The following is an 18,044-nucleotide window of genomic DNA, read 5'->3' as shown; positions in this document are numbered from 1 at the left end:
AGTCAGTCAGTCAGTCACAACGTAGAACTTCATACGTACGTACATCAGTTCGAGTTGACATACCACATTAACACAGAGATACACTTGTCGATTCAAATCCCATAGTGGTGAAAGTAGTAAGAGTATAAGCAGTAGTCGGAAGGATTACGGTTTGAAGATGTTATTGAAGGTGTATAATCCATTAAAATAAACTTGGAAAGAGAGAAAGATAGTGACATAAAGAGTTCAGAAGATTATAATTTGGAAGAACACAAAGAGTGGATGCACCTTCGCTATTGCAAACGATTTTGAGCCATATCATTCAAGGTCTCTAACCATCGATTGCTATCATCTCGCGAATACAAACCAGGTAGTCTACACCTACCAACATGGCTCAATCCACTTGTCAGTGACTTCATGGATTTGTGCCACTTTTTGGTCTGGCCGCCTTTAGCTCTCTTCCAACTTACCCTTATACCATAAAACATTGCACGTCAGTATATATGATCACATTGGCACAATTATGTTCTCACATTCTCTTTATGTCCTTTACGTTCTGCTAACATACAAATAGGAGTATTGTTCGCTTGGAAGAAAGTTTTTGTATTCTATGATGGCCTAGGATCCTTCTGATTTTTTTTAATTCTTCCTTCACGGTATGGGAAAAATATGTCTGCCCTTAGTTATATAAAGAAATAGAGAACCATATCAGCTTTCATGCCATACATCTAGAACCATTAAACAGTTGGTTTCTTACTTAACTAGAATAAGTGAAAGATTATTCATTGAAATAAATTTGCTCAAACGATTTAATCATTCAATTATATGAAGTTAATGGCGAGATTATAATTTATGGACGATCTTTGAACGAATCTTAAGTGACCTTGAAAAATATTAGCCAATCAGGGTATACTTAGTAAAAAGTAAAACTGTATTATAACAAAACCAAAGAATTAGAGTGAATACACTTCTTTTACATGGTCCAAAAACTTGTCATGGTTAGAAAGAAGTTCACAGCTTCTAAAATCGTAATACATAAGGTAGAGGAGCTCATCCATATGACTCCACAATAGTCGATCTCTGGAGCCATGATAAGGTGTGTACTCTGGTTGTGTAAGCTTGTCATTTTTATTACTCATATATCTCTACAATACTCATACCACTGAACAGCTGAAGCTTCAGTCACATCTGCGGATATTGCAGCCAATGCTATTAGTGCCTTTATTGTGCAATTCGCAGCAGTTATTATAATTTGCTTTAGTCTCCATTTGGATCGAGTGAAAAATGTTCCTATTCTAGCATACTTCTTCCTTCAACGTATATTACACCGAAAGAAATCATCATGGTAGTCTGCATAAGGTTTGCAAGTCATTTGATTACCACAATTACAAATAAAGGAACATTTTAGTAGTCGACTAATTGTCATGCGTTCTCTAAAATCCTCTGTGAAGCAATCGTACATGAACATCAGGTACTGAAATTGGCGCCTTGACCTTGAAATTCTTCAAACTATTCAGATTGACTCGTCTCATCATCTCATTGTTTTTATTTTTTTCTTTTTTCTTATAAGCTCACGATTTAAACAAAATCAAACAATTTGTTTAGTTGATATGAGAACATATATAACAAAAATTGCTTATTTACAACATTTTTTACATAAATCATATAAAACATTGAATTGGTACCATTTATTCAAATCATCAATCAAAGATGGTACTATTGGAGAAGAAGAAGAAGAAGAAGGGGGCGAACAACAACATGGCGATAACCTTGAAAATAGTAACCTTGAAAAGAGTAACCTTGAAGATAGTTTAAATGAACAATTATTTATCAATGATTGGTCAATGATATGGAATAAATTATCAAAAAAAATTTTTAAAAAATCTAATAAACAACATTCTACTACTACTACTACTACTAATAAAAAGATTCAATTAACCGGTAATCATGAATGTTTATCAATTAAATTTATTCAATATTGTTATCATGGATTATTTGATAAAGTGAAAAATTTATTACATAATAAAAATCAATTAAATATTGATTTAAATGTAATAGATAGTCATGGACAATTTGGATTATTAGGTGCTGTGGTAAGTAGAAAATTATTTACATGTCAGCTGTTATTGATATAAATCATAAAGTATTTACTTACTTACTTAGTTACACCTGTTATCCCGTATGGAACACAGGCCGCCGACCAGCTTTCTCCAACCCACTCTGTCATGGGCCTTCCTTTCTAGTTCTATCCAGTTCTTGTTCATTCTTCTCATATCTGTCTCTATTTCTCGGCGTAATGTGTTCTTTGGTCTTCCTATTCTCCTTTGACCTTCAGGATTCCATGTGAGGGATTGTCTTGTGACACAATTAGGTGATTTCCCCAAAGTGTACCCAATCCACTTCCAGCGCTTCTCCCTGATTTCTTCCTCTACTGATATCTGGTTTGTTCTCTCAAACAGTAGGTTGTTGCTGATAGTGTGTGGCCAATGGATCTGAAGTATCTTGCGTAGACAGTTGTTGATAAACACTTGTATCTTCTGGATAATGGCTTTCTCCGCTCCATACAGTAGAATTGTCTTGACATTTGTATTGAAAATTCTGATTTTGGTAATGGTTGACAATTGTTTTGAGTTCCAGATGTTCTTCAGTTGCAGATATGCTGCTCTTGCTTTGCCGATCCTCGCCCTCACATCTGCATCTGATCCACCGTGTTCATCAATGATGCGATCCAGATATGTAAAGGTTTTAACATTCTCCAAAGCTTCTCTGTCAAGTGTGATTCGATTGGTGCATACTGTGTTGTATCGGGAAATCTTGTTTTCCCCTTTGTGTATATTAAGATCTACTGGTGCTGAGGCTAAAACCTGATCTCAAACATTCAACTTTGACTAATTCAACAATCAACTTGAAAAGTTTTCTGCTATTTCTGAATAATCATTGGTTGTTTCTTAATTTAACAAGGCATTTAACAAGCTATTTTGTGACAGGATTGAATATAAGATAAATTAATGTTGAGTTCTATACAAGAATAGAGTAATAAAAACAAGCCTGAATATATATGTGTGTGATGAAGTGATGAAACTAACTTATAAGTCATCAGACTGTTATATCGATGGACTGCTTAATATTTTTAGATGAACTTTGTCAGGAATCGATGACATTTCTTGGAACTAGTGAAAACCAAGATTCCTTTCTAGCAGTTGAATCCAGAGATGCAGGTACACTCAGCTGATGAGTCCCAAATAGGATGAAACGCGCGTCTAAACTGGATTCCACTATTAGCCACTATCTATCTTTGCTAACCATGCTTGTGAATTTAGGCTATATCGAGGCAATACGCACAGTATGCACATATGCCAATTAGAAACTGACCAGTTGAAGTTCTAAAACATCAATGGGACGATTCAACCAAAACAATACTAAGTGAATTTAGGATTCTTTTCTGTTTATACATATTACCTAAAAAGAATTACACTTAGTATAAAACTTAAATAATGAGTCTTTCAAATCTAAATCTAGGATGGTTTGAAAATATGGTTACGCAGACTGACCCTTTATAGCTTTGAATGTCAGTAATATGAAACTGCTAAATTTCACTAACACAATTGAACATTTCAAAAAAGTTAGTGATGATTATATGAACTCAACAGCTTGATAGGAAACGCGTTGTTGTTCAAAAAGCAATAGGTGATGGATTTGAGTACTAGTGCGATTATCAATGATAGAATGCAGATGTATCCAGTTGACGGATCTCGAACAAGATGAAATATGCATCATGAATTTCGCACTTAGCCATGTATCGAACATACTAAATGGTTTGGATTACAGATTCTTATTAATTAACAAACCGTTCAAACAATAAAAGTGCTACAACGTTATTTTGTATTGGTTTCAGTCTTTTAGGAGTAATGAACTGTTATTAGTTTTCTTCAGCTTTCATAAGCTTGCCATGATAATCATCTTAGAATCATACTAATATCTAGAGAAAACACTAATGAACATATAAATTCTAACCTCCAATTGTTCGACGAATGATCTGACTATTTACACTTTGTGATTTCACATTTATGGTGTGTGCGTGAGTGTGAGTGTGATAGTGCTATGATAGATGTATACTATATTGGAATTTGAGTGATATTAATGGGACATAAACTGGCACACTTTTCTCATGTATTGATTGAGCATTTGGAAAAGAAGAATGCTCATGGAATAATAATAGGATATGTGGCCTATGTTGATGGTGATTGGTGAGATTGATTGAGAGAACATCAGTCGGACTATTGACTGAATGTTTAGGGGATTTCTGGTGTTTTAGTTGATTAGTTAAGGAACAGTGTAAATGTGTCATTCAGTCTTGTGATATTCAGTGTTAGATCAGAGGGGGTTTTGTGGAGAATTTAGTATTTTCATAGTTGAGATCATGAGTCAATTGAAGCTAGACCACCATCGAAAACCTGGAAACACTGGACGGCTGCTTCGTCCTATTATGGGACTCCTCAGCAGTGCGCATCCACGATCCCGCACCCACGAGATTCGAACCCAGGACCTACCAGTCTCGAGCCGGAGCCCCTAACCGATAGATCACTGAGCCGGCTGGCATCCAACGGTGTTAATATCTAACTCGTCAAGTAAACTCACGATTTTGAGCGACCGTTCAGTTCATCTTATTCGCCAGAAGGTGTGCTGTAATAGAATGAAACGGCCTTCCAGTGCTTGAGCTCTCACGCTTGAAATTCTCTCATTATGGTTCAGCTTTACTGTCAAAATAGCTTTCACCAAGTTTTAAGGTGCTTAATTATTGACATGTAGCGGAAACTTTATTTCTGGGACAAATGATCTGTTTAAGATGATATTTTCAAGTGAATACAAATATACTACTGATCAGTTTTACCTTATTTTCTCTTTATTTTATTCATTCAGTTAACATGGAATATGAAATTAGTGAATCTCTTGTTAGATTTTGGCGCCAATATTAATCAATTAACTGATGATGGTCTAACAGTTTTCACTATATGTTTATTAAAATATTATGAATTATTTAAAGAGATTATGAATATGAAAAATGACAGAAGTGATCAATTCAGTCAAGGAGAACAAGAATCATCATATCAAAGTGAAAATTATCAACCGGAACAACAACAGGAACAACAGAGACAGTATGAACCAGATCATATACTGCCGATCATTACGAAAATAATAAAGATCAACGACAAAACTACTGATGGAACTACTGTTAATGGTGATAACAATGAGAAGAAAGAATCAGATTTAAATCAATCACCATCTATATCTTTTGGCAGGAATTATATTTATCGTGTTGAACTGCCAGTATTATTATCGACAACATCTTCAGAGAGTATGGTAATGTTACGACGTGCTGCTAGACTATCACAAATACGTAGAATGCATTTAAACAAAATTAAAGAACGTAAGTGTGAGAATAATCATTTTGATAAGAATGTAGTATTTTTTTGGCATAAATAGACGAAGAGTTTAGTAGTGGGTAGTGGAATAGGCATGAATGACACATGGAGTATCAGTTTATTCAAGATTCCAAATATCTATTGTAACTAAGTGTTAAGTAAAGTAAATTCTATATTCTTAGTATTTTTCCCTTATTTGGCTCATACTGTGGTGTGGGCTACTTATATTTACATTAGTATATGGTGATGATCAGACATAGAATGTGTTATGGCAGAAGACCGATAAGGAAAGAACTGAATTGAAGCGTAATTGGTAGGAAAATGCATAAACAATGAAATTAGAGAAGATGGATTAATATTTACAGAAGGAACAGTTAAGATTGAGACACGTGATTGTTATTTTGCAAATTAACTGTTTGCTGTATGGTTATCAGAATTTAGTGAGATAGTCTGTAAATACATTCGATTGTCCCCAACTAGTGTTTTGTTCACTACAATACTAATGAACATCAAACAATTTACTGTAATATCAAGCTTCGTAGATAAATACCCAAATTACGATTTCATAGAGAAAATTACATTGTGATGTGTGCTACTGATGACGACAAATATGAGTAGTATTTATGACTGATCGAAAGTGAAATGTCTAGCGGTAGAAGGTTAATAAGATCAAAGAAAAGAAAATGAAAACAGAGAATGATTGATGTGGAAATGAAAAAAACGATGAGGTCTGAGATGATTGATTGACATTTTGGTTCTCAGATTTTATCAAGATATTCTTTAATTTTGTATTCAAATAGATTTAATTGTTCCCATTTGTGTTTTCATTCACTACAACATTAACACTCAAGATCGTACAACATATTCAAGTAGTGAATAATATTCCTTGTTCATTAATGCTTTAATATTATAAAACATAGTCTCTATAAGATGGTGGTTGGAGGTGGTGACACGGGATCGAATCTCTCAGGGAGCACCAGTTCCCTCAAGATTACATGTACACCTTGCTGATGAGTGACAAATAGCACGAAACCCGGGTCCAGAGTTTCCTGTTGACCACCTTCAACCACCATCTTATCTCAACATAGTGCACGCAGTATCGAACCACCTAGACTAGTGGTCACATTGCAACTTGATCGACAGCATTCGATCAGCACACTAAGAAGGAATTGACACACATGACATTGATCATCACCCAGTGATCAATCAATTGTGATAGTCTCTATTACATATCTGTTATATCATTTCATTTCATTGTAGGTCGTTCACTTATTATGAAATCAAATGAAATTAAAAGATCTACACAAATCTTAAAAAACGATCAACAAACTCCTGAAATAAAAAATGACTTGATTACTCAATCAACTCAATCAGCTTTACCTACTTTTCAACGTTTTACAAATTGTTTAACTCGTTTTAATACTATAACAGAATTACGTAATAAAGATAATCTGATGAATGACAATAAACTAAGTCCAACTGCTTCATCGAAATCTATGTAAGTTAATGAATAAGGATTTTTATTACATTAAAGTATTTGATGTTTGATTCATTGATTGGAAATAACTGAATTATATTTCAAATTAAAGTGAATTGACTAATGAACTAAACATATACAGCTGATGAGTCCCAAATAGAACGAAACACGCGTCCTGGATTCCATTTATTCCACATTTTGATGCTGTTGGGTAATTTGATTCGACCAATCAGAATAAATTATTCATTGATTTATATAACTCACCGTCATAATTACATCACAAAAGACCGCTTGAAGCCTCTCTGAGGATACTGTCGATCCCAAACGCAGATAAAGGAAGACGGTTGGGCATGGGTTTAGCGACCTCATCCCGTAGAAAACAAACTCGTTAAAAAACACTTATCAAAAAAATAATTTAAACGGTTTAAACCCTGCCCTGGGAGTTAGGTCATCATTTAGAAAACTAATGATGTCTCTCGATGAAACCCGAGTTCCTTCGGAATTCACGAGGCTGATGTCCCTTCTAACAACCAGAGAAACCATTAATTAATGTACATGGAATGTTCATACAATGTGGGTGACCACATTCTATCTATCCATTTTTTGTTCATTCTTCTCGTGTCTGTCTCTATTTCTCGGTGTAATGTGTTCTTTGGTGGCACCATATTCCCACACAAAAACATACACAAAGCCACTTGGATTTCACCGGATCACACTGCACAGAATCAAATCGACCACATCTGCATCAACAAAAAGTTCAGGATGACAATGGAGGATGTGAGAACCAGGAGAGGAACTGATATAGCATCAGATCATCATTTGCTGGTCGCCAAGATAAAACTGAAACTTAAGAAGCACTGGACAACGGCGCGGACAACATCACAAAAGTTTAATACGGCCTATCTTCGAGATGCTGACAAACTCAACAAATTCAACATAGCCCTCAGCAACAGGTTCCAAGCCTTTCAGGATCTACCCAATGAAGAGGGAGCTACCATGGAGAACAACTGGAAAGGTATCAAGGAGGCAATCGTTTCAACATGTCCGGAGGTTCTGGGCCAAAAGAAACACCACCACAAGGAATGGATCACTGTTGGTATACTGGATAAGATTGAAGAAAGGAGGAACAGGAAGGCAGCAATCAATATCAGCCGAACAAGAGCAGAAAAAGCCAAGGCACAAGCCGAATACACAGAGGCAAACAAGCAAGTGAAGAGGAGCATCAGAACCGACAAACGTAAATATGTGTAATATTTATCAATGACAGAGGAAAAGGCTGCAAGAGAGGGAAACATGAGACAACTGTATGATACAACAAAGAAACAAACAAACCCAAGCCATGAAAAAAAGTCAGAGAACATCTACAAAATGACCCTCATGAGTTAAACTGAAGAAACATAACGACAGGTTACGTCAAACAAAATGAAGGTTGAATTAAGCAAATACTTATAGTCGATTAAAAAACCGGGACCGTCATTATGGTTTACATAGTCCCTTAAACATGGTAATCTTTGTAGATTCTATGGGCTATTAAAGATTCAAAAAATAATAATGATGCAACACTAAGATAAATGGTTGATTTCGTAAAACCATCTACTAGTGGAAAAAGCCCGTTTTCATCATGCATGTTTCTAAAGTCTTGGTAAACCCTACAAAAGGTCAAGAATAAATCTGCTATAACGTTACGTTCATTAGAAACAAGGTATAAGACAAACCTTGAGGGAAAAAAATTACTTCAGTAGGAGTTTGGCGAGCACATGGGAAGAGTAACAATAGGAATCCTAATCAGAACAGCCTGAACAGAAAAGATGGAGTATAGCTTACCATCCCTTGTCGATTGCTGATTAACTAATATGTTGGGTCATCATTTTCTTTGTTTCGATAAGAATTAAGTTTATTGCTTTAACATCATTTGACGTTTCGTATTCTACATACACTTTGATGATCTAAAATGGATTTATTTACAAAATTGTGAAATTATTTCATGATTAAGACTATGTAGGTTCCAAAATCTCCGAAAATCCCCCATTACTAATACTAATCACATTCTCACAAGTGACTAACTTCAAGATGTAACTTCTGGAGTTATAGCAAGAAACTGTGACAAATGGATATCAACTCGGTTGAGTGTGAGACAACTAACCACCTCAATGAGGGTTGTGCAATATTTCAAATTGATTGAAATTAGGCATCAAAACAACTCCGTTTCAGTTCGGTGGTCTAGCGGTTAAAACTTGCACCACAAACCAAAGGTTTGAGGTTCAGTTCCTAGAACAGAACAGTTGTCCGCTGCTTCTTGATTTCTAGCTCAGATCAGTTCAACGCTCAGACTATGAAAATTAGTGATAACTTAAAGATATACGAACCCACACGTTCACTGATTTTTACGTTGGGAACGTTTCACATTTTTCATATTTAACTGACTCATTTCTTCCTGGTTAACAAGACTTGTTCAAGGTAGATTTGTCTTTTAAACGCTAATTTATTCTTCAATAATTTTTATATCCATTATTACCTTGAAGAAGTTTAGACAAGCTCATTGTTAAATTGCTGAGTTTACTTCAAATATGTTATTTTTTAAATTTTATTTAAACACATAAATATTAGTACAAGGAAGCACCGGATACATATGCACCGCAAAAATCTCATTCGATTTGTGTGAGGGCTGTGATACTGCCCACGTGCCCAAACTGAAGCAGGTGGTTTTCTTAGGGGACCACACCCCGAGCCTTCGACCTAAACGTCTAATCCACAAAGCAGTGGAGCATCGTGAGGAGATGCAGTCCCATGGATGTCGGTGACCAACGACTGATTCATACGCCGTGTTCCCTCAGGATACTGGAGCCATCCCATGTGCACCATTGGTTTGGAATCAGGGTTTTCTAACTCCCCTAAATGGACTCTCCGTGTCCACCAACCCGGTTAAAGCGCCGGACATTCGCTTTTCGTCCTCTCACTTTCGTGAGCAACACCCCTGTCACATCTGGTAATTTGAAATTACTGACATGTCTAAATTATTGATTATTTTTGTACTGAGAAACTAAATAAAAAAAACCTTTCTAATCTAATTCATCTTATATTGACAATTTATTTGTTATCAAAATACAGGTCTGCTGAGAATCGTAAGAGTAGACCGAGAACTATCTCGATTGACCGAAGAAATAAAAAGGTGATGTTTAAAAACAGTTTCTTTTTCTCAATTATTTTCATATTTATTGATTACCCGATAAGCGATTCATATAGAAAGTTTACAGTCTTATTGTTGATTAGCTTCGTGCTTTGAATTCAACAACGATCTGCCCACTTAATAGGATCCTGTAATTGTAGAGTCCACTTTTCGTCAATAATACAAATGAGGCTATTTTAATCTGTTTGTTCACACTTAATGTCACAAGACTGAATGACACATTCATACTGCTTCTCACTAACTCAACCGAAACACCAGAAATCCCCTAAACATTCAGTTAATAGTCCGACTGATGTTCTCTCAATCAATCTCACCAATCACCATCAACATAGGCCACATATCCTATTATTATTCCATGAGCATTCTTCTTTTCCAAATGCTCCATCACAACATTAGCAAAGTCTACCTGTTAATCTCCCATTAATATCACTCAAATTCCAATATAGTATACATCTATCATAGCACTACCACACTCACACACACCATAAATGTGAAATCACAAAGTGTAAATAGTCGGGTCATTCGTCGTACAAAATTGAGTTACATGTACACAATCAATCAGTGGTACTTCCACCTCATTTGTCCGTATATAATGTTCTTATTCTATGCTTTTATAATCATTTCTATCCCATGTCTTCATCCAAAACACTTTGAGATTTGGGTTGGTTCGGAGTTTATCGTATTCTTAGACTGCCTTCTACTCTTGGTTCTCTGAACACCATCAGTTTCATTCTATATGGAACTTAATAATTGTTTATTTTCAAGATTTCGAATGGTTATTTGCATTCACGCGTCGTAATAGGTATAAATCTTGCAAATGTAGAGTTGTTAATAATATATGTAAGGCAAATACTTTAAGTAGGTCGAATAACTGTACTGTCCCTTATATTTTAGAATGGGAAATGTCATATCTTTATCATGGTAAGTAGGTTAAACGTTTACTCACAACAGTACAACTTACTGCATTACAATATTTTTTTGCAGTGTTAACTAGTTACCATAATCACTGTAATGAAACCAGAGAAAATTTGTAGGAGACGGTTTAAAGTTCATGTTTGAATTTTTTGTTCTTGCTACCCAAAAGTCAATGTATTGCGTATACAATAGAATTGTTTGTTAATTAATTTACACAAAAAAAATTTTAACAGTTGAATTCACTAATTGATTTAAGCTAGACAACCGTTAGGAACCTTCATTCGAGTATGATCTCCTTAGTAGTGCACATTCCTGATCCCGCACTTAGGACACGAACCTGGGACCGAGAATGAATGCTTAAATTGTAGACTACTGAGATGGAATCTAATAATATTAATGTCGAACTTCACTCAATCCATGACTCGGCTGTTAAAATAGTACAACCTTCATAAATCCCGATACTGACAAATGAAATCGTCAACTTTTGTTCACATAAGAGCTTATAATCTTAAAAGCTGAAGATTATTCTGGTAGTAGTATCAAACAGAAGTCCAAAACTCGAATAAACAGAGCAAGATTTGAGCTTTTAATTTAGTAATTGAAATCCATTTGTTTTAGATATGCTCCATAGTTCTGTCTTTATCTTTAAGCTCTTTCATCTACTGTTGCTCATATTATTCATGAGATCGAAGCTTGTGAACCTATACTTTTTTGTGTCACCAAGAGTTGTATTCAACGACTTGAACATTATCTAAACACTATAATGAAATTTTTTGCTTTTACTTACCTATGTCTAAAATAAGGCATTTGTTGAATAGGTTATCATAATGATAAGGCAGTAAAGAATTATAAGCAAAGATAGGTGGTGGCTAGCAGTGGAATCCAGGGTGCGCGTTTCGTCCTATTTGGGACTCTTCAGCTTGATGAACCTGCATCCCAAAGTTGATGTTTACTCCAGGACTCAAACCCAGGACCGTTTGCTTCAAACACCATCACGTCATCCTCTTAGCTACTGAGTCCTGATAGCTACTAGCTTGTGAATTAAGGTGATGCTCACTGGATGCACACATGCCGATCGCACACATCAATGGGAAGACTCGAACAAACAATACCAAATGGATTTAAAATAAATAATTGTTTGATCAGGTGATTGAATCAGTCATGAGTTTAAACCTCTATAATTAAGTATGAATGCAATTTCGTCGCGAGATTTTCATTTATATTTTGGTAAACAAAATGCCATGCTACAAAATACAAGTATTTACATAAAATTTGTATTCAGCTTTGAAAATTTTTATAACACCTATACCTAACACTGAGTGGCCTATGCTCCTCGACGAGGGGTAACAGGCGTAAGTAAGTAAGTAATACCTAACAGATTATTGTTATATTCTAACTTTCTACCGAACATCGACTGGTAAAGGATAAATTGGTATAAACAAGAAAACTGTATGACTGTAGCACTATGTCGTCTGGGTTCTAACGTGTGAATTCGTTAAGAGTCCTGTCAAATTTGGTAATAATTTCCTATCACTCCACTCCGTTATATGCTCTCTGTTTCAACACTGACCATCTAGGCTAAATGAACAGATTTCATAATTTGATTATTACATTTTATCCATTGTTAGGAACTGTACCACTGTTTTCTACAGCTCTATTTATAGCTCTTATATTCTGTCTTCCCACAGGCAATGATTGATGTCATTTCTAAAAAGGCTGCATTCAGTCAACCTTATAGAACAAAATCACCACTGTTAAGAGAAGCAGCTGCCCAAGAATTATCAAGAAATCCTTATTTTTTAGCATCTCATTCAATGACCAGTTCAATGACGAGTCAAGCATTAGATGAAAATAATGACAAAACACCAGATACGGAACAAGCCAATGAAACTCCAGTTAGTAAAAATTCATTAGATCAACAAGCCTTGCTTTTAGCAAAGTGAGTTTGTGATACATTATTATCCTTTTTTATAAATCTGTGGCATACCTTAATTATGAATGGTAGTGTGTTTAGGTCTTATACTGGTGTCGAACTGAGTTCATTAGGATCTTTCAAGAGATTCTAACTTCTTTATCTCACAGTATGACAGTCAATGGCATAGTGACTGAACTCTTTGAATTATAGACAGATTGCTTTAGAAAAGGATCTGTTTGGCCTAATATAACACTATCCATCAGCCCTATAAAACGTGTAACGAAATGGCTACTTTTAGACAATCCTCTAAAGATGAATATATATACTAACAAAGACTGATCAAAATATGGTCCCGATTATCAACAACGATGCTTACAGAATTCTGTAAATCCTATTTTTACTTCTATCATAATTTTATCGTTTTTAAGATATTGTAACAATATCATGGATTGGTTGAAGTTAGACATTAACACCGTTGGATACCGGCTCAAGGGTGTAGAGGATAAGCGTTCACGCGCAAGACCGTAAGTCCTTGGTTCGAGTCTCGTGAGACGGGATCGTAGATGCGCACTTCTGAGAAGTCCCATACTAAGACGAAACGGCTGTTCATTGCTTTCAGGCTTTCCATGGTGGTCTAGCTTCAATTGACTCATGAATTCAGTTATTAAATATTATTTCTAATTAAGACATTTATATGTTCATTATTATACTGTTTGATGTATCTCATTTATAGTTTACTTTACTTACTTACGCCTGTTACCCCTCGTCGAGGAGCATAAGCCGCTCACCAGCATTCTCCATCCAACTCTGTCCTGAGCCTTCCTTTCCAGTTCTTTCCAGTTGTTATCCATCCTTTTCATATCTGCTTCTATTTCCCAGCGTAATGTGTTCTTTGGCCTTCCTCTTTTCCGCTTCCCTTCACCATTCCAAGTTAGGGATTGCCTTGTAATGCACATTGGTGATTTCCTTAATGTATGTCCTACCCACTTCGAACGTCATTTCCTAATTTCCTCTTCAGCTGGAAGCTGGTTTGTCCTCTCCCATAAAACGCTGTTGCTGATAGTATCCGGCCAATGGATGTTGAGTATTTTGCGTAGACAACTGTTTATAAATACTTGTACCTTCTTGATGATGGTCGTAGTAGTTCTCCACGTTTCATTTATATTTAGTTAATGTTTTATTGTCAACATAAACAATATCTTTCTTGTCATATTAATGTTGAGAATGAACTTAGCTTGCATCTACATACACACCTGTTGTTTAATTTATTCAAAGGAAATCATAAATTGTAATTGAGTTAATTATCATAATCAGTCGAAATACAAATAAAGGCATCGAATAAATTAAAATAGTTGCTAAGTGATCAATGTATAATATCTTTTTCATTGGCTATTTATTCGTTGTTACCAGGTGTGCAAAAGTAATCCATAATCCCTGTTAGATAATAGTTGACTGGAGAAATATATGTTGATGTGGTTCAAAGTCATTCATAATGGCATAGATTCATTCACACTTTTACTTTCTTTAGATTATGGGTTTCAAAAGCATTTTATACTTTTTGATGTGTGGGCGAGGAAAATAATGAATGGTTGTTTACTCAGTCAGACTAGTAGATAGTCTGACAGGTATTAGATGAATTATATATTCTCGTACCCTTATTATTATTATTATTATTGTGATTGTTGTCAGGTTTGAGAGTGGAAATATACTTACATTCTGGTCTGGCTAATCACGTGTTCTTGATATGAGTTGTGTTGACGTTCTGTAGAATAGACACTGGGAGGGAATCTAGTGTCGATATTTTTCAAAGGTTAATTAACGTCGCATTCGTGTAGACAAGGAAAACTGAACACTATAACACTTTTTTTATTCCACAAATTAATTATTTCGTCATGAATCGTATTGTCTATGCCTAATCTTATCTTTCACTCAGTCAGTCTGTCAGCTTCAACGTAGGATTAGGCACATATATGCATGTCCAAGTTGCCATAACTCATTAGCACAACAACATGAACACCAAATTCATAGAAGTAGTTAATTTAGTCGTGGTCATATATAAAAGAAAGAATGTATATAAGGATATAGTACAGGAAGAAAGGAAGACATCAAGCAATTTTATTCTCAAGGATTAAGGGAAGACAGAGAGTATATAGACCTACACCATTGTGATCGATATTGAGCCATTCACCCAGAGTCTCCAACCATTGGTTACGATAGCTGTACGGACACCAACCAAGTAGTCTGCATCTACCAACATGGCTCAGACCAGTAGTTATTAACTTCAAACACTGATGCCACGTTTCGCTTTGGCCGCCCTAACTTCCTTCCAACCATCTCCAACACTAGTCACCATTGAGCGTCGTGGTAATCGATGTTCAGGCATACGTAACACGTGGTTTAATCATCTCAGTTGATGAAGATTCACAACCTCATCAACTGATTTACCATCATTACCTAATACCCTACCGCTCAGTATACTCGTCCCTTAATTGATAGACGGATATCTCGCCTTCGCCATAAGTCACGAAAGTTGGTAAAAGTCCAGTGAGTCGCAAGCAAATGCGCTCTCGTATTAGAACATGATCGGAGTCCAAAACAGGTATTCCAGAACGAGCGACAGTCTTCTATAGAGCCTCTCCAACGATGACCTAAATGTTTTTCTGTTTGCTTAAGCTACCTAATTGGGTATTGAAGTCACCTACTAAGAGTACTATAGCTGAGTGTCTACCTTTATAAAAAAGTTCAGAAAGCTTTCTGTAAAGGTCGTCCTTCATTTGATCCGGGCTGCACTTAGTGGGAGCGTAGGCAAAAACGATGAAAAGGCAACGACGTGTGTTCCTATCCATCCGAGTTCTTACGGAGCCGTTTAGCCGAACATCACATAGGCGACTCTTAACAGGGATTCATTCTAAAAGTGCTTCTTCTGCCCTCTTGCTCAGTGCTATGCCTGCACCCGCCAGTCCTCGAGAACTAGCTATCGGGTCTTCAGATACACGGAGGGTGTATCTCGACGGCTCTCCATTTTTGCGAGGTGAGGTCAGATGAATGATCATACTAGGATCCTGTGTGTGTGTTTCGGAGACACAGCATTCATCAATGGTACGAGATTAATGAGTTTTAGCCAAGGAGGCCTGCTGGCCGATTTGATATAGGGTGTGTACGTTGAACGCTCCAATGTGTAGTTTGGAGCAAGGTTTCAGTAGACCTGGGAGTGTTTCGCGCACTAGAATTGTTGGCCATAATGACTGTTGAGGAGGAAGTCAAAAGAGGGAGTTTATGGTTGAAAGTCGAGGTAGGAGGAGTAATAGGATTCGAAGAGGAAAACTGATTATGAATACAGTGATCTTGAGTGCTGTTAGATGTATGTGGGCGGTTATCACTCTGAGGTCGCCCACACCGCGGAAGGGTTCTTCTGGAGGTACCTTAAAAGGAAGTTGGATTAGAGTTGGTCCAAGTAACCTGAGAGCGTGACCGCAGTGCCCAAGGAACAACTGCTTGAGGCCGGTGACACACGACCTCTTTGTGAGTTATTTTCATGTTAGCTCCGTACTTGTTAGGACGTTACAGCAGGGAACGGAAATCGGCGAGATAAGGCGAGGTATGCATTTTGAGGGTCGACCTTTTCTATCCCCATCCATCCTTATGGGAAAAAAGCATCGCCGCCATATTAGTTATCTGAAGGAAACACCTTACTGTCGTAACACCTCTGTACAGTCAGCAGTACGACTTCGTCCTCAGACTTTGAACTTGCTGGTTTTAGTCTCACCGCTCTTCAATCGACCTGTCTGGTATGGTAGGACCCTGATGAACGATTGTTCCAGAAGGTATAGCTCGATTCGTTCACCACAATAGGCAAGCCCAACCAACAGCAACGGTCGGCTGTCTTCTACTAGTTAGATTGTTACTACTTTCACTACTGCGTGCTTACATGGCGTGGTAGCTTAAATCGAAGTATGTGTATGCCACATTCTACATCACTTATAACTGACTATTTGTTAATAAATTTTGTCGAAAGAAAGAATTACACAGAAACCATTCACTTGCGTAAGTACTGACGTCACCTTATTCATAGTACAGATAGATTTCTATCAATCAAGATATGTAATATAATCACATGCTTTATTGACTTGACAATATTTCTGTACTGTGTCTTCATAACATGCGTATACAGATAGTTAAAAGTTCGGAACTATAGTTTTTGACTGTCCAATAGTATTTTCATAGTTGAAAGCATGAGTCAATTGAAGCTAGACCACCAGGGAAAACCTGAAGGCACTGGACGGCCGTTTCGTCTTATTGTGGGACTACTCAGCAATGCGCATCCACACGATCAAATGTGTGTAAAATGTATGTAAACTTAGGTGATGCTATTGATTGATAACCAATACAAAATCACCACTATCTAATCTTCTTAAATATCCAACACCAACTAAACAACCCAAATTACTATGATTCAATATGGTTAAGGTTACAAAAGTGACACTTATAGTTCTCACATACTTTTTCTATAACATCTCACATTACAACTTTATCTGTTTTTAAATAAAGACAGAACAAATATTGATGCAGAATAATATGAATTCATTATATTTCGTGGTTTCTCATCAGCTGCTTACAACCAAATATGCATTAGAGTTTTAGTATTGGGGTAATAAATAGGATGGAACGACTGACATAAGTGAATGGAAAGGATTGGAATAACAAAAGGTCATCAATGATAACTATATATATATATATATATGTGCAAGGAAAGGTCAGAGGTTATTAGGTATTAGAATGAAGGGTGGAGTAATAGTTGAGTGGAGTTCAAAGACAGATAAGATCAAAAATGTGATTATTTTAGAGGTAATTAAAACAATTAGGGTGGGTTACGTAATAATTGAATAAAATTTGGATAGTTCATATAATTAGGAGAGACAAATGAGCGGAAATGTGTGAGAGAAAGGGTGGAGTTCAAAGACACCGGGCACAGAATTAACATTTCTCATGCCTTCAAAATCATTAGTAGACAAAGAAGTACAACTGCTCTCCGGTTTGCTGAAGCGATCGCGATAAAAAAACTCAAACCGGATCTGTGTACTCAAAAAGAGACAGTGATAAACTTATTACTACCCTGTTAATCCTTTTTTGTTTCGGTTTTTTTGTTTG

At 36.2% G+C, this 18,044-nt stretch overlaps 1 protein-coding gene across 1 annotated transcript in view; it reads left to right on the top strand.

Annotated features, from left to right (window-relative positions):
- The window catches only part of Smp_160490 (hypothetical protein), a gene marked incomplete at both ends in the record, with an annotated part of 51,102 nt that overhangs the window by 11,487 nt on the left and 21,571 nt on the right, over positions 1-18,044 (top strand). Inside the window, 5 exons of the mRNA XM_018792894.1 lie at positions 1,550-2,072; positions 4,900-5,407; positions 6,663-6,900; positions 9,988-10,048; positions 12,670-12,920. Coding sequence (XP_018647461.1) covers positions 1,550-2,072; positions 4,900-5,407; positions 6,663-6,900; positions 9,988-10,048; positions 12,670-12,920 — 1,581 coding nt within the window. The remainder of the gene's footprint in view (positions 1-1,549; positions 2,073-4,899; positions 5,408-6,662; positions 6,901-9,987; positions 10,049-12,669; positions 12,921-18,044) is intronic.

The sequence above is a fragment of the Schistosoma mansoni genome, chromosome 1 (genome assembly GCF_000237925.1).
Source record: "Schistosoma mansoni strain Puerto Rico chromosome 1, complete genome".
In the NCBI taxonomy this organism is placed as follows: domain Eukaryota; kingdom Metazoa; phylum Platyhelminthes; class Trematoda; order Strigeidida; family Schistosomatidae; genus Schistosoma; species Schistosoma mansoni.
This window is presented reverse-complemented; position numbering and strand designations above follow the sequence as displayed.